At 39.3% G+C, this 24,425-nt stretch overlaps 1 protein-coding gene across 2 annotated transcripts in view; it reads left to right on the forward strand.

Moving 5' to 3' along the window:
* Positions 1 to 24,425, forward strand: part of LOC126335293 (ATP-dependent DNA/RNA helicase DHX36-like) — a 200,124-nt gene that overhangs the window by 42,753 nt on the left and 132,946 nt on the right. For both annotated transcript variants that reach the window (XM_049998385.1, XM_049998386.1), the window contains exon 3: positions 8,383 to 8,438. In XM_049998385.1, coding sequence (XP_049854342.1) covers positions 8,383 to 8,438 — 56 coding nt within the window. The remainder of the gene's footprint in view (positions 1 to 8,382; positions 8,439 to 24,425) is intronic.

The raw sequence follows: 24,425 nt of genomic DNA on the forward strand, positions 1-24,425 counted from the left end.
GGTTTCATAACTAACATTTTTTGTAGGACTCTCCATACAGTTGATTGTGGAATTTGCAGCTCTCTGCTATCTCTGTGAGTCGATTTTCCTGGGCTGCGAACAAATGCTTGCTGGATGCGTGCTACATTTTCATCACTCGTTCTCGGCCGTCCAGAACTTTTCCCTTTCACAAACACTCATTCTCTGTAAACTGTTTATACCAATGTTTAATACACCACCTATCAGGAGGTTTAACACCATACTTCGTTCGAAATGCACGCTGAACAACTGTCGTCAATTTGCTTCTGCCTTACTCAATAACACAAAAAGCTTTCTGTTGAGCGGTTGCCATCTTAGCATCAACTGATGCTGATGCCTAGTCAACAGCGCCTCAAGTGAACAAATGTACAGCTAAATGAAACTTTATAGCTCCCTTAATTCGCCGACAGATAGTGCTTAGCTCTGCCTTTTGTTGTTGCAGAGTTTTAAATTCCTAAAGTTGTGGTATTCTTTTTGAATCACCCTGTAGATTGTGTCATTTTTGATAGGAGTTCCAGTATCAAACGAAACAGTATATTAAAAGTCGCACAACTATCTTGGGAATCAGTCTCTATTGCAGATGATGTTTACTATCGGATGACATGACACTAGCTGAAATCTTGTGGTGTTTTCAAACCACCAGGAGTCATTTGTTAGTTTGGAGCTTAGCAGCCTGTGTAGCACTGTTTCCTTCATTATTTCTGGGTAGTGTAGTTTCAAAGTAAATGCAATTGCAAAAATCATATCTTTGTAACAATATTGTTTATGGATTGGCACCATACATGATACATCAACTTGCTGACCTCATTGAAAAATATGTAATGATTGTACTCAAATTTGATGAAAGTGTGAATGCTGTTCTATATTTAAAAAAAATGGATTTATATGTAGGAATTTGGAACCATGATAAATCATTAATAATGACATGTTATTTTCATTCTGTTTTTCTGAAACATACATGCGAAATGAATTGCTTGAAGATGTAAAGAGATAGTTGGGTTTGGAATACCAGTTGTCAATGAATGGACCAATTTGAAGTTAAAACTTTCAAATAACTAAAAGAATCCTTCAGATGTATAAAACTGCTAAAAGTTGGTACCTGCAGTTTGCACATACTACTTGGCACTTTCAAAACAGACATATCCAAAACTAATTGGGAAATTGTGTCATTTTTGAGACTGCTTTATTATTTATTTCATGATTCACCTGCCCGAAGGTCACAATAAGCTGAGACAACTGGATCTTCATCTTTTTCTAAGTCAATTTGTGGCACAAGATGAGTTAAAAATGCCAGTGCAACTGAATAGTTGTAGTAATTTATGAATAAATTCGAAGTTATGTTACTAAGATAATAAAAATCGAAAACTATTCCTCAGTCATCAAGTTTCATAGTTGTTTCTGAATCTGTCAGTGACACTTTGCTAGCTCCAAAACTGACATTCTTCTGATCAACAGCACGTTTGTTGGAACCATTGTCATTAGATTTTCAGGGTGATGTCCTGATTGCTTCATTTCTGTATGATGTAAGTTACTTCATAATCTTATGAACCTTTTGAAGCAATGGGTTGTGAAACTAGATGTCTTAAAAAGCAAAAACTCATATTTAATGAAAATCGACTTCAAAGGATGCAAAGAATCTTGTTACAGCAGGATAGTTCAATCTGGATTTTCCTAGAAGAAGTGTGCTGAAAAAAATTAAGAATGTATCTGAAAAAAAGTATTGTTAGTAAAGGAAAACATGCAAGATTGCATTATTGGCATAGTGGAGAAGTTGCGAGAAAGATCACTCCTCAAATAGTACTTAAAACATGCAGTTTCCTGCTTGAATCCAAAAATTACATGAAACCAGGAAATAGCTCAAAGAAGATTGACAGTATGTCTTAAAATTTTGGTATTAAGTGGAAGAATGTTTGTTCAAAGGCAGACCATGTCAAACTTGAATTTGTGGAGATCTACAGAGAAGAAAGAATTGAAAACGAGATGAAATATTACAAGAGACGTGAAAATCCTCTTGATAAATTCTAGTTTAATATAAACAAAAAAATCTTCAAATCCGTGACCAAATTTCTGAGATTTTGTGCAAATTATTTTAATAATCTCAAATGGAAATGCTTCTGTTGTGCAAGGCTTTTCTGTAAACTCTGAAATTATAGTTGAAAATCAAACAGAAAAAAACCCTCATTGCTCAAAAATGCATATATGACTCATTCCAGGATGCAAATGGAGTTGAGTGTTCAACATCGCCAAAAATCTTATGCACTGTTTTTTGCAGTGCACTTTTTTGTACAGAGATAATATGAAGCATAAGGTGAAGAAGGTGGTGGAGAACAGGAGTAACAATTAGTGAACAAATGAAAGCAAGCTAAAATCAAAGAATTATCATTAAAAAGAGTACTTACATTGAGTGAAGCCTCAAACATTTCAGCACACACAGAAAATTTAAAGAATGATTTATTCATTTTTATTGTGACAGATTTGCACATTTTGTTTACTTTTATCAGCAAGTTAGAATATATATACCAATGCAAAACCAGAATTTATAATTTTGTTATTTTGTATTTTTTATTTCCCGTAGATCAATATACAATGTTTAATATTTTAAAAATATTTTAATTTGTATCTTTGACTTATACCACTAAAGAAACAATGTCTAATTAATTGTGCATAGTCTAATAAAGTTTTGGAAAAGGTCTCAGATTTAATTAAAAAGGTAACATGGATAAAATTTGCCTTGAAAACCCTGGAAAAATCCTTGAATCTGTACAGTTGGAGACACTGTTCAGGTGTCCACAGTTGAACTTGGGACCCGTAGAGGCAGAATGACATGTCAGGGAGATGATGGTCACTGAGTGACTTATCTTTTGGTGTCTTTAGCTCTGAGGATGCCATGCAGTGCCAGTAGAATGGTGACTGCAGCTGACTTGTGTATAGTCCGGCTTGTTGTGAGGCCTGCTTGCAACTTGGGCTTCAATGAAGTGGGTAAATGTGAGAATCATTTGGCAGTCATTTTAATTGTGCTGGTGTACACCTTCGCCAGCACACCGGTCAGAACTAGGAAACATTTTGTAACAGGTGCTGAACTAAGTACGCCTGTGACAAGAGAAGACCAAGACATGCCCTACAGTTACGCGCCGATAACACCCGATGGGCAACGTGCTTATAGGCCACTGCTACTGACTGAGCTGCCTCAATAACTCAGTCTCAGTACCTCAGTATGTCACATTGGCATTCAGTTTGCATTGCACCTCAGGGGTTCAGTTTGCATTGCACCTCAATATGTCGCACTGTGTTCTAGTCTTACAGAGTGGTAGTCATTGCCCCACAACTTGAGGAAACATTAGTCATTGTATGTAGTTTTGATATGGACAAGGGCAAGATTCAAGAATTGGAACTTGTTATTTGATTGCTGTTAACCACAGAACTTCAGACTGAACATCATTGAAGTTAAGTACTCAATTGGTTCTTGTAATAAAGCGCTTTTTAACCACGTGTACGTGTTTTCTTGTAGGGAGAGGAAACCAGCCACCCATCTATCATACTACCCTCTCCTCATCCAGCCAGAAACCACAAAGCATTACAAGAGAGTACAGCCACAACGTTAATAATTCATATTTCTAAAGAAGAGAAACAGATGCATCATGTATACTGTGCCTACATTTAAAAGTCAATAATCTGGAGTAATGAAAGTGGAAAGTCAAGAAAGATAAGTTGATGTTTAAGAGAGTGTATGGTAGGGTTGCAGTTTTGTGTCTTTGCTGCTCAATCTACACACTGAAACTGTAATGAAAAAAGTGAAAGAAACTTTCAGAAAAGAAATAGGGATCATGCTAATTCTAAAACACAGCAGTACATCCAGAAGAATTATATGGAAACAAATGCTAAAATTTGCAGGCAGCATAACCCATCTGATTGACTTTAAGGAAGACCAAACCTGGTGAATGACATGCACAGCATACTTTTCGCAGAGTATGGGTTTGAGGAAAGAAATACTTAAGAGGAGAGTGATGCTGAGTAGTTGAAAAGGAGACGACTGACTTTATGAAGATCAATTTCAGAATGACTCATTCGTAGAAATGATGACGATATTTTTTATAGAGGTTTAGCTATGCAGGATGACTGGACCAGGGAATTTGTTAGCAGTAGATTAGCTCAGAGGAAGGAAAATCTTTCTTTATTTAAGAGGCCTACTGCTGTCTGATATTGGTTTTAACCCCACTGTTTGTTTGGGTCTATATGACCAACAATGATTATAATTTTCATATCTCATCATTTAAATACTAAGTTAACTTTATGAAATTCAGTTACTGAATAATGCATGAGAAATATGTCTTTAATAAATGTTTCAAAATATTTTTAGTAGTAGGTCATAAACCTTAATAGTGACATGTGTAACTTTTGGATCGTAACCTTTAATGTCAAATATATTTTAGTATTCAGCTATTTTTTATGGTAATAAGATTATTACTGTTCAAACGGTGATCAGTCAACAAGCACTGTGCTTGCAACAATGGACCTGATTCTTGCTTTTTCAAACAAATGATTTAACACTTCTCAGTTCTGTGAATCTTTATTGTGTGTGCTCAGTCTGAATTATGACTCCATGGCAATTAAATCATTGGCAGATGGTGAGCTGGAAGGGTTCGTAAATTCCACAAAAGTTGAGTGAGTGTTTTCCAAGTTCGAGGATCATGTCAAGCGTTCCGATTACAGTGACGACAGTCTAAATTTAAAGCCTGTACAAAATAGTGGACAGTCTTTTCTTTGTAAAATGGGTATACAGAATGACAGTTACACCCGCTAGCACAACATAGCTACCTATCAGCTTTAAATGTCATCAGGGGTGCACCAGGAGCTACCAGGAATGCAACCAAGAGAATCAATTTCATTTGAAATGAAATAACAGAAATATCAAATATTGAGGGGCAGTGAGTTTATAGTAAACAGTGGACAGGCATTGATAATTTAGAAGCAAAGGTTACTGTCACCAAGCAGTTCGTAGCATTTAGATATTGCTGCCCGTTCAAACAATATATCCCCAATAAACCGGCAAAATATGGACTCAAAATAAGGACACTGTGTGGCAAAAAATCTTCATACACACTGAAAGCCCATATTTCACAGGAAAAAAATAAAATAAAATCAGGCAATTTGAGGGTCGTTGCTGATCTCACTTGTGAGTTAAGAGGTCAGAATATGACCAGTGACAACTTTTTTACATCAAAGAGCAAAGAGGCAGTTATCCCTGAAAAAGAAGTTAAGAGTGTTAGAAACTATGCTTTAAAATAAGCCAGAGCTTCCAGAAAACATGGCCGGCAAGGAGGATCATAGCTACTGTGGCCAGTTAATTTCCGAAGAGGAAAAAGAAGGCTGTAATAATGAGAACTGGCACATGCCACCATAATGATGAAATCAATTATAGGGCTGATAAGAAGCCAAAAATGATTTTGAATTATGATTAAATGAAAATTGCTCAAGCCGCACTTGATCACCTAACAGATATACATACCTGCAAATGAAAAACCAAGAAGTTGTCAATAATGGTTTCCCACAGTAATGTTGATTTTCTGCTTATAATGTATATGTCTTGTAGACTTTGGCACTAATTGGAATGCAAGAAAATTGAGTAGGAGGAGAATATTCTTGGAGGAACTTGTGAATCAACTCATACCAGAACACATTGCATCAAGGACATATTTCCTAAGAACGGAAAATTCTCTGAGAATGGTCAGCAGGATCCAAAACAATGATGATGTGGTGGATGTGTCAAAATCAGTAACAACAGGAAAACCTACACTGTGCACATTACCCCTTTTTCTGCAATGGCAATAAAGCAAACTGTGTTGAAAATTTAATAAACATGTTTGCAAAAAACACATCACCTACTTGTGTTCAAAACGCAATGAGTAAAGTTAGGAAATACATGTTAATACTTTCAAAACTGGCTGTGTTGGAAACTGTTATTTCATACTTATGATTGTGTTGGTATATATATACGTGACTGCTTGCACCCATACTAAAAGAAGGAAGAAAAGAATAACAGAAGAATTCTAAGAAGAATGCCTTATTGAGAACTGTTATTTCTTATTTACCTTATGTGAATATTAAAATAAGAAATTTTTAAAATGAATTTGGTTATTATTATTTTATTGTTGTTGTTGTTGTTGTTATTTTCAACAACTATAAGAAAATTATGTGTTAGTATAAGATTTTTGCAATAGACGGGTTAATTTATGGATAAGTTTGTGCAATTGAATATGGAGCAAGGCAATACATAGAAGTGAAATGTGGGCCATGGTAAAGTGAGAGAAAAAGAAACTGGAAATATTGAAAACATAATTTATTGAAGTAAATCAAAATTTAAGTGGTCAGGTAAAATACAAACTGAGGAAACACTAAAAAAGAACAGATGAGGAAGTAATTCTTTGGAACTCCCTTGTGAGTGGCAGCTCCTTCCTCATCTCTGAACTGAAGAGGGCGCAGTTCTTATTTCCTCCACACCTATATCGCCCTCCCCCCAATTTTCCATTTTGTCTTCACAACAGGTAGGTCCCTTTTCTCTTAGCATCTGAGTGAGTTGCCCTTCCTTTTTAACATCGCCCAGCCTGTTCCTCTCCACTCATATTTCTGAAAGCTAGGATAGTGCGCATATTTTTATATGTGCCTTTTGGCGGTACCTAAATTTCACCTTCTGTAGATATTGGCCAGCTATTCTGTCTCATAATTTTGATGGGACATATTAGTGGGACATCTGCTATGGCATCTGAGAATAATTAACTTTGTTCTGGAGGCAACTGGAGAGGGAGGAAAATAGTAGGTGCAAATAAAGACCAGAATATGCAAAACAAAACAAATCATAGTTCATGTTGAATTTAGTAGTTATGTAGAGATAAAATAATCAGCACACAATAGGAAAAACTGGAGGATGGCACAAACATATCAAAACTCTGGTGACAACATTAATAAATAATAAGTATTAAATGAGTAACAGATAAACTTATCCTCTGTCGATGAAACTGTTCTGTTTTTGCAGTCAGCACTAGCTGTCACTTCTTTCATTTGATATAATATATATATATATATATATATATATATATAGAAGGAAACTTCCACATGGGAAAAATATATTAAAAACAAAGATTCCAAGACTTACCAAGCGGGAAAGCGCCGGCAGACAGGCACATGAACAAAACACACAAAAACACACAAAAACACACACAGAATTACGAGCTTTTGCAACTGGCAGTTGCTTCGTCAGGAAAGAGGGAAGGAGAGGGAAAAATGAAAGGATGTGGGTTTTAAGGGAGAGGGTAAGGAGTCATTCCAATCCCGGGCGCGGAAAGACTTCCCTTAGGGGAAAAAAAGGACAGGTGTACACTCGCGCGCACACACACACACACACACATATCCATCCGCACATACACAGACACAAGCAGACATGCGTGGAAGTTTCTTTCTATTTTTTATATATATATATATAAATAGAAAGAAACTCCCACATGGGAAAAATGTATTAAAAACAAAGATTCCAAGACTTACCAAGCGGGAAAGTGCCGGCAGACAGGCACATGAACAAAACACACAAACACACACACAGAATTACTAGCTTTCGCAACCGATGGTTGCTTCTTCAGGAAGGAGAGGGAAAGACGAAAGGATGTGGGTTTTAAGGGAGAGGGTAAGGAGTCATTCCAATCCCGGGAGCGGAAAGACTTCCCTTAGGGGAAAAAAAGGACAGGTGTACACTCGCGCGCACACACACACACACACACACACACACACACACACACACACACACACACACACACACACACATATCCATCCGCACATACACAGACACAAGCAGACATATTTAAAGGCCTTTAAATATGCCTTTACATATGTCTGCTTGTGTCTGTGTATGTGCGGATGGATGTGTGTGTGTGTGTGTGTGTGTGTGTGTGTGTGTGCGAGTGTACACCTGTCCTTTTTTTCCCCTAAGGGAAGTCTTTCCGCTCCCGGGATTGGAATGACTCCTTACCCTCTCCCTTAAAACCCACATCCTTTCGTCTTTCCCTCTCCTTCCTGAAGAAGCAACCATCGGTTGCGAAAGCTAGTAATTCTGTGTGTGTGTTTGTGTGTTTTGTTCATGTGCCTGTCTGCCGGTGCTTTCCCACTTGGTAAGTCTTGGAATCTTTGTTATATATATATATATATTAGGCTGTTATGTTGTTATTGAAATTATAAATAGAAATAGGAATTTTAGTTGAGGATTCATCAGTAGATTTTGTTAAATATTTCAGAAATAACAGCTAATATTTTGTCATGTTTCACTCAAATGTAAAATAAAACTCATGTTGTTATTCCTGCGCAAATAATTCTTCACAGGTTTGTACTACAGGGATCTGCACAAGAGGAAGAGATTGGAAGAAAAGATATTGGTGGTAAGTGAACCTTGTTTTCTAATATTCCCAGTTCTGGTTACATATATATTTGTTTTATGTAGGAAAGAGTTGACATTGTGTCAGTTATACATTATTACTCCTGTGTTTTTCCTCTCACTCTTTCTTAATGACCCTCTATGTCTGTATATTCTTAATGCAAAAATATAGTTAACAGTAACATGATTTATGTATATGTTTCTTTACATGTTTGAACTTTATTTAAGTACATAACACAGGCCAATGAAAATATTTTTTAAAACTTTTTTACTTTTGTAGCTGATCTCTATAGATTTGTATGAGCTGAATCCAAATCTGGCCTTAGTTTTTTTGGATCACCCATAGTTTTTGTGCAACATGCTTTTTATTATATAGTATAAAATTCCTATGCTAAACAGTAAACAGGGAAATTAATGAAATGCTTTGTTACAACATAAGCATGGTTTGTATTTACAGTAAATACAAACCATGCTTATGTTGTAACAAAGCTACTTAAAACAATACTGTATGTTAATAGAGGGTTCACTCAGCTGGAATTGGTTTGTATTTTCTTTCTCTTTTTTTCTTTGAAGCTTCTTGTGTAGCTTTTTCTACGGTGAGTTACTTGCTGAACTTCTCGGTGAAGTGACCAACAAGTAGCACCCATCATGTTGGTGTTCCAGTGGCCTTGATAGCGTTTTCCCATCACGTTAATGTCCTGGTGAAAACACTCTCCTTGCTCCTCTCTAACATCTCCCATATTGTATGGGAAGTAATCAAGGTGACTGTTCAAAAAGTGAACTTTCAGGCTCAGTAAACATCCTAAAGTTTTAAACGTTTATAGCATTGTAGCTATTATAGAAACATATTCTGGGTCTTTTTCATGTCCTAAGAACTTTGTAATGACTTGCTTGAATGATACCCATCCTTCTTTCTCATTTAAGGTCATTATGGATTCAGAGTTAACATTAAACATCAATTTTCTAATGTCAGGTCCAACAAAGATGCCTTCTTTTAGTTTAGCTTCTGAAAGGTGTTTAAACTTATAGCAGAGATACTTAAAACATGGTCCATCTGTAGGCAAAGCCTTTACAAACTTTTTCATTAGCCTAAATTTACATGTAGAGGTGGTAGGAATACGTTTTTTGGATCTACAAAGTTTTTGCGAAGAATGCTCTTCTCACCAGGTTTTAAAAACTCCCTCAAAGGCCATTTCTTTCTGCACCATTGTGGATCCCTAGCACTACTATCCCATTCACACAAGAAACATGGCATTTGGTAAAGCCACCTTGCTGACCAAGGAACATGCATGTTACTTTTAGATTGCCACATATCATCCAACCATGAGCAGTGTAGCTTATTTCTAGGTTTTCATAGATTTCTTTCATGTGTAAAGTATGTCCAACAGGTATAGATGCACACATGTTACCATTGTGTAATAAAACAGCCTTTAAACTAATTTTGGATGAATCAATAAACAGTCTCCAGTCTTCTTTATTGCACTCAATACCAAACTCATTCATCAGACTGGGAATGTCTGAGCAGCACACTAAATCACCTTCTTGTTGAAAAATTGCTGCTGTCTCTTTGTATACATGTATATGCTGATTCCAACTGCCCATAAGTTCTTTTCTTTTAATCTAGAGCCAAGCAATTCAGATTTTTCTTTCGTTAAGGCCAGATCTCTAACCAAATTGTTAAGCTCAGTCTGAGTAAACAATTTGGGCTCTAGACTTTATGTATTACAATGACCATGGTCCATGTAAATCACACTGTACATCAGAAAATCCTTCTGTTGGAATAGAATTTAAATCATCTGGTGGTTCAGGAACCGGCAAATTACACCATGCCCTACTGGTCAAATGGAAGATGGAAGGTTAGGGTAGCTTATTACCGTATTGTTTTTTGAATTATGACCAGTAATATCAACACTGCAAAAGTAGAAATCATTGTAATGATTTCTTGGCTCCCTCCATATGATAGGAACAGCAAATCTAATGGCTTTTTCCCCCTTTTTGGTCCATTTTCTCAGATCTGTGAGACACGCATAACATACATTATGCGGTGCCCAAGATTTATCTTGATCACCAAGTTTAGATCCAAAGTATGATAGACAAACCTTTTTCACAAAGTCTGTAATGTTTCTTTGGTGGTGTTTAACCACAAATTCACCACAAATATAACAAAAACTGTCAGCAGAGTTGTTTTTACATCCACGATTGGACATTGTACTAAGCACATGTACAGGAAACGGGAAAGTGAGGTTAGGTTGACTGTAAACAAAACACCATCTGTTAACACAGAAATAGAATTTACCTTTTTTTGCCAGCAAATGTTTTTCGGCAGTGTTACCAATGTCATCTACATTCATTACACCTTCTATTAAATTATTTTAACTGTATAAAAGCTGTTAAATTCTGTAAGAAATCACTTAATTCAAGAAATTTAACTGTAAAATGTGAAGAACTGGTGAGTGATAGTTTTTTAAGTGTCATATTTGGATTTTCCGTTGTTGGCACGTGTAATTCATAATCATCTTTATCATTTTGTTGCTCCAGCTTCCTTGTTGTATTGTACAAATGCTCATCATCTCCTGTCTTCATAGATCTTCCTTTCCTGCACATTTGTTGTGCACTTTAGCCACTTGTTTTGGATAAGTCATCTGCACCTTTGTTATCACAAAGAAGCTGTATAGGGTCACTTTCAGAGCAAGGGGGCTTCCTTTTCTAACCTCTGTAGTCACAGTGCCTGTTACAAGCTGAGGCCAGGGTATTCACCTTCAATAGTTGATAAAGTTACTATGGGTTGTTTCGTACTGTTACGGGAAATAACAACTCCTTGTGATTTAAATAGAAAACCAATGACTGCTCTTTTGAGCAGGGTGTTTTCCCCGATAGACTGAAATGTGCCATTGTAAAACCATTGCATGAAAACGGGGATACGTCGGATGTCAACAACTATCGCCCAATCTCTATCAAAAATTTTTGAGAAAGTAATATATTCAAGAGTAGCCTCCCATATTTGTAAAAATAAAGTACTAACAAAATGTCAGTTTGGTTTTCAGAAAGGCTTTTCAACAGAAAATGCTATATACGCTTTCAATGATCAAATATTAAATGCTCTGAATAACCGGACATCACCCATTGGTATTTTTTGTGATCTCCCAAAGGCCTTTGATTGTTTAAATCATGGAATTCTTTTAGATAAGCTAAATCATTATGGTTTGAGGGGGGCAGTGCACAAATGGTTTAATTCATACTTAACTGGAAGAATGCAGAATGTTGAAATAAGTGATTCATGTAATGTTAAAACAACAGCTGATTCCTCAAACTGGGGGGGCCATCAAGTACGGGGTCCCACAGGGTTCGGTCTTAGGTCCTTTACTGTTCTTGATATACATTAATGACTTACCATTCCACATTGATGAAGATGCAAAGTTAGTTCTTTTTGCTGATGATACAAGTATAGTAATAACATCCAAAAACCAAGAACTAAGTGATGTAATTGTAAATGATGTTTTTCACAAAATTATTAAGTGGTTCTCAGCAAACGGACTCTCTTTAAATTTTGATAAAACACAGTATATACAGTTCCGTACAGTAAATGGCACAACTTGAGTAATAAATATAGACTTTGAACATAAGTCTGTAGCTAAAGTAGAATTTTCAAAATTTTTAGGTATGGCCATTGATGAGAGGTTAAACTGGAAGCAATACATTGATGGTCTGCTGAAATGTCTGAGTTCAGCTATGTATGCTATTAGGGTTATTGCAAATTTTGGTGATAAGAATCTCAGTAAATTAGCTTACTATGCGTACTTTCATTCACTGCTTTCGTATGGCATCATATTCTGGGGTAATTCATCGTTGAGTAGAAAAGTATTCATTGCTCAAAAACGTCTAATCAGAATAATTGCTGGAGCCCACCCACGGTCATCCTGCAGACATCTATTTAAGGATCTAGGGATCCTCACAGTAACCCCACAGTATATATATATTCACTTATGAAATTTGTTGTTAATAATCCTACCCAGTTCAAAAGTAATAGCAGTGTGCATAGCTATAATACCAGGAGAAAGGATGATCTTCACTACGCAGGGTTAAATATGACTTTGGCACAGAAAGGGGTAAATTATGCTGCCACAAAAGTCTTTGGTCACCTACCAAACAGCATCAAATGCCTGACAGATAGTAAACCAACATTTAAAAATAAATTTAAAAAATTTCTAGATGACAACTCCTACTCACTGGCTGAATTTTTATATATAAATTAAGGGAGGAGAAGAAAAAAACTAGCTTAAACATTAGTGTCATGCAATATTTTGTGTAATGTAATATCTTGTACAGGCATCTTTTATTAACCTGACACGTTCCACATCATTACGAAGTGTCGTATTCATGATCTATGGAACAAGTATTAATCTAATCTAATCTAATCTAATCTGTCTTATTGTCCTCTTTGTCTCCTCTTCAGTCTGCATCACTATATCCTGTCATGTTTTGATTTTCTTCTTTAGAAAATTGCAACTTGAAGTTCTTAGTCAGCTTCAAGTATCTCCTTATTCTTTTAACTACCTGCCTGTGAGGAATGCCTGGATCATTGTTGAAGTGACTTAAAATTGCAGTTGCATATGCGAGATGAGGTCTGGTTCCCAGGTGTGCACACACCAAGCTACCTACACCTTCTCTTCAGGGCAGATTTCTCATGGCTTTTCTCTCTCTGTTTGTCTTGTGGCCCATATAATGTGTAAGTTGTTGACTGATGGCCAAAGGTGTTGAAACTGGATTGCAGTCCTCAGTGTAATGTGTATTTAATATTTTTTTATATAATGAAGTTTATCCATCCATAACAGGGATCCCTTCTTAGTTTCCACCCTTTGTCTGTGCAGATCCTTTAATACTAGCCAAACTTTGCACCTAAAGGTGTTCCCTTGCAGATTATTTTTAGTCTTTAAATCTGTTTGGTTTCTATTGGGTTTATATCTGAAAGTAACCTTGCCCTTTTATATGTCTGATTTTTGGTATATGACTGCAATTCTTCATTAATTGGTTGAATAAAGTTGTGTGATTCTTTACTTTGTAAAGCTTCTTCTACTGATGATGTATCTGAGTTCTCTGTCACTGTAGAGAAGTAGGTCACATAATCATTCATTTTTATTGGTTTCTAGATTCTCGGTGATCTTCTGAATGTTTGACTTTGTTGTGAGGAGTCAAAGACTTTTTTGCGTCTGATGAATTTGAATGTTGTGAACTGCTTTGATCCGATACAAAACATCTTGAGTCGTCATACTCCTCATCTGTAATAGGTTAACTCCTGTAACTTCTTAGATGATGTTGTATCATATTCCGCTTGAACAATATTTTCTTTAAATCTTACATCTCTCGCTCTTATCAATTTTTGTTGGATGGTTGAAATAAGTGACATGCTTTGCTCTGTTCACAGTATCCTACAAGTATGCATTTAATGCTCTTCTTATCCCTATTATGTCTGCTTGTTTTAGATACATGAGTGAAGGCCTTACTGCCAAATGCTCTTAAACGCCAAAGGTTCGATTTTCTTCCAGTAAACACTTCTTCTGGTGTCATCCCCTTTAAAGATTTTGTACGTCATTTATTAATGAGGTACACAGCTGTAGAGCCCCACTGCGGGCTCGCCGCTCTTTGGTGGGTTTGTGGTTAACTACCACGGACCTCCAGCCTTTGCAGTATCTTTTCCCTTCCGTGCTGCATGTCTATCCTCTTACTATTCCTTTCCCTCTCCCTTGGGGAACATGTCTGGGGTGTTTTTGTAAATGTGTTCTGCATTCTCAGCAGCTAACATAAGGACAGCCTCACCGCCGTTTTTCGTTCCTTTTTTCCTTCCTTCGTTTACCCTCTCCTATCCTTCCTCTGCTTCAGTGTTTGAGGCTCCTCATTCTCTTCCTCCTCCCCATCCATTCCTGAAGGCCAGCCCACACGTCTAACATGTAACAGGTAACTGGGTAACACGTAATTCCTAGCCCTGGGTCAATGTAGGTTCGCACGTACCTCCTGGTACATGCCAGGCCTAGAGAGGGTGATTGCCTGAGCTGCTACCTTCCCAAATTGCTGATTAGTTCCTGTGTCAGGTATTTGGGAGATGTGACGTGAGGTGAGGGGGGGGGGGGGGGGCAATTGGAAGGAGTGCACTATCAGACACACTGGCAGTCATGGGGAATTTTCTCACAATGACCCATTCATCGTCTTCACAGTCCATGTCTACCAAACATAAACGGAATGGAGCTCCCGATTCAGACTCTCCCAGCTGCACCACAGTTCTTTGTGGTTTCTGGTTTCGTCTACTAAAGACGGTCAGTCCATCGTAGCGGTAAATCCATTTCTTATTCAGAAAGGTGTTGATGCAGTTGCTGGCCTGATGAAATCCTGTTCTCGTTTATGGAATGACACTTTGCTTTTGGAGACTACTTCCAGTTCTCAAACACAACAACTGCTTGCCGCTTCATTTCTCCATGGCTATCCTGTGTGTGTTGAGGCCCTGAGAACTTTGAATTCTTCCCATGGTGTTATTTACACTAGGCTTCTCGATGGTTTGACTGAGGCAGAAATCCAAACATACCTCTGTGACCAGAGTGTCATTGCCATCCAGTGGGTGATGAGAGAGGTAAATGGATCCTTAGTGCCCACATGCACTCTTTATCTCACCTTTGATAGAGTGGTGCTTCCATCCAAGATCCAAGAGGGTATAGAGTTATTATGACCATACATTCTGAATCCAATGCGCTGCTGCCAGTGCCATCGTTTCAACCACACTTGTCTTGTCAGCTCCCGGTCAAATGTGTAAGTTGTGGTAGAGATGCGCACAAGGGCAGTTGTCTGCCTCCTCCTCCCCGCTGTAAAAACTGCCATGGCGATCTTGCTGCATCCTCTCGAGATTGTCCTGTGTATCTCATTGAGCAGGCTGTTCAGGAGATACGGCCAAAGAAAAAGTGCCTTGCCCTGTCACTCGCAAGTTATTGGCTAGTCGCATTCTTCATCTGGCACTTACAGTACTGTTCTTGCTACATCTCGCTCCATAGAAGACATGGTCACACAGAGTCTCGACCTCAAATTCAGCATTGCTGTTGTGAAATCACCCAGTGCCATTGTAGCATCGTTGTTTCCTCGTCCAGCTGTGCAAGAAGCCACCAAACAGTCGCCTCCCAGGGCAAAGTCACCTGCTACACAACCAGCAGGTGGAAAGGACAGAAGGAATGCTCCCATGAAGACGTCTTCGTCCCTCCATCCAACAAACATTTGAGTTTTCATCTGCCAACCAGAAAGGCTCGAAGAAGCGAAACAAAGTCAAATGATCTTCTCCTTCACTGACTCAGAGATCCTCATCGAAGGTGTCGCCACGTGATACCCTCGCCTGGCCGACCTCCCTGTCGCTGGTGCGTACCACCTGCCATTTTTCTGCCCTGGGCTCTGCAGATCAACAGAGGGAGAATGGCGACGTCTCTGTAGATCTGATGGTGCAGGATCCTCTGGCCTGTGTGCCCTGTAGCAGTGAGTCTTTGTAGGCTGGCATTTGGGTGCCACTGAGGTGCACCCCTTAATTTTTCCCACCTTCTCTTTCCTCATTATCACTCTCTTTCAGTGGAACGTTTATGGCCTTCAGTCAAATAAAGAGGATTTATGGCTGCTCTTAGAATCGCAGCATCTGATTTTTCCGTGGGTCCAGGAAACAAAATTGCATTCTCATGATGCCTTTGAGCTCTTGCATTTCTTCCCAGTCTGTTTTGAACTTCCCTCTGAGGACGGCAACCCATCCCATGAGGGAGTCATGCTGTTCATACGGGATGATGATCATAGCCAACCCATCGCCCTGTCTACCTGCCTACAAGCTGTTGTAGTTCGCCTTTTCCTTTCTCACTTTACCTTTTCCCTTTGTACCATTTCCGTCCCTCCATCATTCGATGTCACCTGGGGAGACTTCCTCCAGCTTATTGGGCAGCTACCTCACCTCTTTCTGTTGCTCAGTGATTTTAATGCACACTGTCCCCTTTGGGGTTATCCCAGAACCTGTCCAAGAAGTGTCCTCTTGCCTGACCTCCTCAATCAGCTTATCCTCTGTCTTAACACTGGAGCACCCATGTTTCTTTCAGACTCTGCACATGCCTATTCCCGTTTGGACCTATCCTTCTGCACTGCCCAGCTTGCCCACAGTCTCGAGTAGTCCGTTCTGTCTGACACATACTCGAGTAACCATTTCTGTATGCTATGCATTTGCTGACTCGTACCCCACCTACGTGCACACCCAAATGCCAGCTTACTAAGGCCGACTGGAGGCTTTATTCCTTCTTGGCAACCTTTGAAGAACAAGATTTCTCCAGATGTGATGACCAGGTGAAATATCTCACAAACATTATCCTTACTCCTGCAGAATGTTCCATTCCTTACACTTCTTCTTCACCACACCGTGTCCCAGGTCCCTTGGTGGACTGAGGCGTGCCGCAACACAGTTCGCGCACAGAGACATGATCTCCATGTTTTCAACTGTCATCCTGTGACGGCAAACTGCATTCATTGTAAACAGTTGAATGCACAGTGTTGTCGCGTTCTTCGGGTTAGCAAAAAGGTAGGTGGATTTCATTGTTCTTTTAACAAATCCATTCTCTCTTCCATTATGTGGGCCAACCTCTGATGGCTCTCTGGGACCAAGGTCCATTCCCAAATTTTCGGTCGGACAGTAGCAGATGGTCTCATAGGACCCTACTGCTATATCCAACACCTTGGGCCGCCATTTTGCGAACATTTCGAGCTCCTCCCACTATCACCTTGCCTTCCTCCCTCAGAAACGAGCAGAGGAAGCATGCATGATACCCTTCTCATATGAGGATAGTGAGTGTTACAATGCCGCCTTTACTATGAGGGAGCTAGATCATCTCTCATTTTACCCCGATACTTCGCCCAAGGGCCAGATGATGTTCACATTCATATGTTGCTCCATGTTTCTCCTGGCAGACCACACAAACCAGTCAGAAAAATTGTGACATGCATTGAAACTGTCCGCAAAGTTTGGTATTTTTTGACTGCTTGCCTCTCTGGTGGAATAGCTGTTTCTCTTGCTTCGTATGTACAACAACATCTGGGCAGAGGGCATGTTTCCCAGACACTAGTGTGAAGCCACTGTCATACCCATATCTAAGCCTGGTAAGGACAAACACCTTCTGTCTAGCTACTGTCCCATTTCTTTCACCAGCTGTGTTGTTTGCAAGGTGATGGAAAGTATGATTCATGCCCGGCTGGTATGTTGTCTTGAGTCTTGCAATTTACTAACCACTGTGCAGTTCGGATGTCGAGCGCACCATTCTGCAGTTGGCCATCTCATCACCACCCATGTCATGAATGGTTTTCTGCATAAATCCCAAACTGTTGGCTGTGTTTTTCGATTTATCAAAAGCCTACAACACCTGTTGGAGGACTGGTATCCTCTGTACTCTCTACACGTGCAGCTTCAGAGGCTGCATGGCTCTTTTCCTTCAGAAATTTTTAAAAGACCGAGTATTCAAGGTATCTGTAGGTTCTGCCTTATTGGACACCTGTATTCAGGAAAACAGTGTGCCTCAGGGCTCCGTCCTGAGAGTTATCCTCTTTACTATCGCCATTAATCCTATAATGGGCTGTCTCCTGCAGGGGATCTCTGGTTCCCTTTTTGTTGACAATTTTGGCACCTGTTGTAGTTCTCTAGTGACCTGTCTCATTGTGAGGCGTCTTCAGCAATATCTCAGTCATCTTTACCCATTGTGACATCCCCTCTCCCCCATTATTGTCGCTGTTGATGTGAGCCACTACTGCTACAGCTCGGTCGGTGGAATGGAGACGTGATGTACAGTGATGGTTGTCCCCGTCAGATAACATGGAACAGCACCTGAAAATCTGTAAAGAAAATTGTTCCTCATGTAATGTATGAAAGTCCGTTCGCGAGTGTGCACAATCTTCTCAGCAGTGCGAACTGCTGATTTTAGTTGTCTGTTATGTTTTTATGATGATTTGCTATGCCCGGTTAGTTAATTATTGCAGTATTGAGTAAATCATTCATCACCGGTGTCGTTTCACACCACTGAACCGAGGAAACATTCATTTGCAGTTCAGTATCAGTAGTTGTTACGTTGCTAGGCAGAATTGTTCACTACAGCATGACGCAAATCCAGAAATAATCTATAATGCTATCTTGCTTTTGTGCATCATAATATTATTTTGGCAAAACACTCCTTTCAGTGCTCAGTATTCGTCAAGTCACTCTTTCAATTAAAATGTTCACAGTTAATTAAATTTGATCATCAACTATCACACAGTTCAGTTAATGATGATGGAGCCAACATGAGAGATTTTCATTACTGACGAGCAATTTTTATTGCTCCTTCTTAGCAGTTAGTTTATAATCATCACACCACATGCACACCTATGGATCAGATCAATTACGATTCTTTTCAGTTCGGTGATCGTGACAATTAAGACAACTTTTACAATCGGCGTATTTGTATTACGTTCATCTTCATGTGGTTGTATTAATGTTTCCTGCCCAAGGCTAATCAGGTATTGCAGCCTTCGATACTATGTCCATTCTTCGTTGTAACTGTTCACTTTGATGAAAGTTGAGTCCAACAATAACATCTCCAATAAAACTTCCAGGCAGATTAAAACTGTGTGCCAGACTGAGACTCGAACTCGGGACCTTCGCCTTTCGCAGGCAAATTACAGGAATATCTCCAATAATTAAAGTTCATGAACTCGTCGTAAACTGTCAGAATATCACTTCTGTTCAAGTTCTCAAGTCAGAATAACTGAGAACAAAGTCCACACATCTCTATCATGCAGTAGTACTCTTATGAATAGAAACAATCTTGTAGCATTATAACAAACAGTGCTCTCTCACGACTTGACAGCAAATGAATAACATTTTCATGATCGAGCATTGTAGACGCATTGAATTTCCTTTTCGCCGTGTTGACAACTCTCTGTCACAATAAATGTTATCTCTGACCGACATATTACTTTGGACTTAACTTTCATTGTACTGATTTGCGCTTATTACTGAGATGTTTGATAGCTAATGAAAAATAACCTTTCATTCTTTCTACCTTTATATCGTGACATGCTCAGTAATTATTGAAATTGGTGTTCATCAAAACTTTAAGGTGTTATATTATTGTCAAAATTGTCGCACCTGTCAGGATAACACTGTTCCCTACTTTAAATTATCAGGACATTCTTATTTTGGATTTTGGGTTTCTTGGGGTGTTACACTGTGGGACGTCAACAACGGCATTCATTTTTTCACTGATAAAACTATTTGTATGAATTTCTGGAAACATAATTGGTTTCTTCCACCATCTTTACATCTTGGGCCTGTCGCTCTTCCTTTCATTGAAACTACGAAATTTTTGTGGCTCATGTTCCATAGGAAACTTTCTTGGACCTCCCATGTGTCTTGGCAGCCCACTGTATGCAGTCCCCCAATGTCCTATGTGTCCTCAGTGGTACTTTCTGGGGAGCAGATCGAACTGCCCTCCTTTGTTCGTAATGGTCTCTTGTCCACTGGAAACTAGAGTACGGGTGTTTCATTTATGCATCTGCACGTCCTTATATCGTATGCTGTCTCAATACTATCCACCTTTGTTGCACGTGTTTAGCCACTGCTATTGTTCACGCTAGCCCAGTTGAGAGTCTGTATGCAGAAGCTGCTAAAAAAAAGTGTGTGAAATCTTATGGGACTTAACTGCTATGGTCATCAGTCCCTAAGCTTACACACTACTTAACCTAAATTATCCTAAAGACAAACACACACACACATGCCCGAGGGAGGACTCGATCCTCCGCCGGGACCAGCCGGACAGTCCATGACTGCAGCACCTTATGCTGCTCGGCTAATTGTGCGCGGCGAAGCTGCCGAACTATCACTGTCCTACCGCTGTGACTTTTTCCTCTGCAGATATGCATGCTGTTTGTCTGCCATGCATGACTCCTTTGATCGGCAGTATGGGGCATGTCCCTCTTCTCTGTTACCTCCTGGAGTTCGCTTTTGGCTCTTGCTCCAGCAGCTTAACTTCACGTTACCTGCAACTTTCCCAGTGGGTGTGAACCCTTCACCACCTTGGCTTAATGCGATGGCCCGTGTTCACCTTAGCCTTCATTCGCTTCCTAAGGACACTACTCCAGCCTCACTCTACCGCCGTCAGTTTCATGACCTTCACACGGAACTTTGCAGTAGTACCTTTGTGTACACTGATGACTCTCGGACTGACCTTGGTGTCAGGTGTGCTTTCATCATGGGCACCAAAGTTTTTCAGTATTGACTTCCAAAACACTGCTCAGTATTTACAGCAGAGCTCTTGCCCCGTATCAGGCTACACAGTACATCCTGCTACACAGGCTTTTCAACTGCGTCATCTGCTTAGACTCTCTTAGTGCCCTTCAAAACCTGTGTGTATTGTACACTGCCCATCCCGTCGTGCAATGGATCTAAGAAAGCTGTCACTTGCTCAGTCTTGATGGAGCCACTGTGATGTTTATGTAGGTTAATGTTCATGTCAGTCAGACAGGAAATGAGGCCGCTGACACTGTTACCAAGGCTGGAGTCCTTGTATCTCAGCCCGCTAGTTCTTACATTCCCTCTGATGGTCTCTGTGTTGCCGTCTGTCAGCAGGTGGTGTCACTTTGGCATCGCCACTGGTCTTCCCTTCATTGGAACAAGCTCCATTTTATTAAGCCTCTCCCAGCAGCTTTGGTGACCCCAGTTGTCCATCTCGCTGCTGGGAGCTCACTTAAGCTACGTTGCGTATCAGGCACTGTCTTTTTAGCCATCACCATTTGTTAGGTGGTGCTCCCCCACCACTTTGTGCATGTGACACTCAACTTTTGATGCTCTGTCATTTCCTGATGGACTGCCCTTTTTTTAATCACTTGAGTTCTTGTTTGTGTGTGTCGTCTGAGTTATCGGCCATTTTAGTGAACAATGTATGGGCTGTCGACTGCATTTTACTCTTTGTCGGTTGTAGCAATATGATGAAGGCCATTTAATTTTTATGAAATGACAATTAAATCAGTACCATTATCTGTTGACAGGCATTGATATACATCAACTGGGACAGTTGAAAATGTGTGCCCTGACTGGGATTCGAACCTGGGATCTCTAGCTTACATGGCAGACGATCAATCCATCTGAACCACTGAGGGCACAGAGGATAGTGCGACTGTAGGGACTTATCGCCAGCACACTCCCCATGAGACCCACATTCTCAACTTATATTCCACACACTACATTTGTAGTGCACCTGCCTTTATACCCATTGCTCCCGGAAGGCAATCCACTGAGTCCTGAAAGAGTTCAGGCAATTCCTGTGCATCTGCACTGAAGGAGATCATCAGCTGATTAGCCTTAACAATATGAAGATGGTATCTGTTCTTTTGGACATGTCCGAAACAACAGATGCCATCTTCATATTTAATTTTTAGTTCTGGACCTCTGTTTATCTATGACATTTCACAGATCTTTCTCCATCTTCCAGTTTTTAGCTGTCTTCTCTTCTGTCAATTGGAATGGATGTGTAGTCACTTTTAATTCCTCTCTTTTTCTTCATGTTCTACAGTTTTGATTTGGGTGCATTTGGCCCTAGTTGTTTTGCGTCCTAAAACAAAACAGCTGTAGAGACTACTTCCCCTCAATATTATTTTGGTAAGCCTGCATCAGATAATAAACATCTGGATTTTTCTACTTATGTTCTATTATAACTTTTTGCTACTCTATATTGTTTTGGCATGTGGGGCACTCTTGTTTGATGAATTATTCCGTTCTGTAGGAAGTTGGCTAGTTCATGGTTCCCATATTCCTTGCGATTGTGTATACAAAATATACATATGTCATGACCAGTTTGTTTTTCCACTAGCTTTCTATTGGAGCTAGGAAATACCTGGCACCTTCAATTGATCTTGTTTCCATCACTCAGTATAAGTCTGAATCTGTTAATTCGAGGATACCTTGTGCTCTTAACATGGAATATTGAAAGGATAATCTTGTATTTACCTTCTAAGCATGTAACACATAGCGAATCAATAGTTTCCTTATAAGTTACTCCATTGGCCATGCCTTTCTGTGAAGCTTCCATTCTGTCAGGGCATAAATGTCCTAAGCTCCTATGCCACAAGTTCACATCATGTAACAGTGATACTGACTTGGCTCTAATGAAACAGTTATCTAATTGGTCCAGTTTGTACATGCTATTATCAACTGCTCCTTTTGCTTATTGTAAATGCAATAGCCTTGTTTATCAAAGGTGGTGGAATGCCTCTTTTCCACCATCTTACTTACAGAAAGTAAATTTGTACTTAACTTTGGCACACAGAGAACATCAGTTACTTTAATTTTTGTTTGCTTTCAACCAACTTGTGATTAATGTTTGTGTGTCACCAGTTTCTTAAGTGGGTAAATTCTCATTATTTGCCGCTACCATATGTGAAGTCAATATCAGTCTACTTGAATTCATTTCACAAGAGAGTTTTGACTTGTGTGCTGAAGCACTTCATCTGAATCACATTCTCATAGCTTCTCATGGCGAAGGTATGTTTTGGTAGCAAACTGCCACATATTGTAATTCTCTCTTTGTTCCAATTTCTCTACAAATTGTAATGAATTTAATACTTAATTCCTACCTAAAATAGATCGCTGAGCTTCGTTTTGTTTCATTATTTTAAGCAGACTGCATTTACTAGGTACACAGGGTATGCTGGGCTCATAACCTGTATGTGTCTTGGCTTTGATATTCAGTAAAGTGGTTAAGTAAAGTGCTCACAGTTTGAAGAAACACTCAAGAACTGTTTTATTGTACAAAAAAATGAGCACACTATATTCAGAACAAACATATTACCAAGAATAAAAAGCAAATGTGGACAGTTAATGACAAAGAGCTTACAAAACAGCAGATGCATACATTCTCATTTCCCATACAATTTTTCCAGTGTAGTCCTCTCTCCTCCAGGTTTTTTATTTCACTGTATTTTCCCGGCATTTCCTGGATGTAATGCATCATCTTTTGCCTTAATTTTTTTATCTGATTGCTTTTTATCCATCCTCATAACATACCCATACCGTTTCAGTCTGCATTTCTTTATTACACTAGTGACAGGGACGTAGATGGAAGCCATCTGTATTCCTGTGTACCTCATTGTCATCTTATCATTTCCAGTATTTTGGTTCATAGTTCTTATGAGTCACAATGTGGCCATATGTAGTTTTTTTCCAGTACACTACATGTCTATAAACCATAAGTGAGAACTGGCCCAACGAGTGATGGTAGGCTAACTCCTTGCTGGACATCTGTATGTCTTGAACCACTTCAGTTGTCCATTGCCTATTTGGAAACAGCTGTTAGCAGCCCTTTTGTGGTATACCACCTTTATTTTTCCAGTTCAATACTTCGACACATTGAGATATTCTGGTCATTCTCAGATTGTTTTTCAAGGGACACTCGCAGGCTTTTTCAATGTCCAAAAACACAGCCACAATATTCTTTCCATGTCCCCAGCACTTTTCTATCACGAAAGTGAGATTCATAGTACTGCGATTCTTACTAAGCCCTTGTTGCTTCTCCTCAAGTACAGGTTCCACTATCTTCTGAAGTCTCGTTTCTGTTATCTTTTCCAGTAGTTTAAAGATGTACAACAATTGTGGTGTTATGCCCCTATAGTTTCCTCATTTCCTTTAGTTGGCCTTCTTGAACAGTGGGATGTTGACTATTTTTTTCAGTTGTCTGGGATTCTTCTTCCTTGTAAGATTATTGAGGGTGATCTCTGTAACCAATTTAAGCCAGGTTAGTGGGTGTTTCTCTTGTTACTGTGTACTGCGGGTTCAGTGGTGGTAGTGTAGTCCCTGGCTCTGTTTAGCAACATATACACACACACATCATATTCATATAAATGATTATCTGGCTTTAATTGAGATGGTGAATTAGCTCAGTCACATATTATTATTTCATGTGCAGTACTTCCTACTCGT

Source organism: Schistocerca gregaria, chromosome 2, assembly GCF_023897955.1.
Source record: "Schistocerca gregaria isolate iqSchGreg1 chromosome 2, iqSchGreg1.2, whole genome shotgun sequence".
In the NCBI taxonomy this organism is placed as follows: domain Eukaryota; kingdom Metazoa; phylum Arthropoda; class Insecta; order Orthoptera; family Acrididae; genus Schistocerca; species Schistocerca gregaria.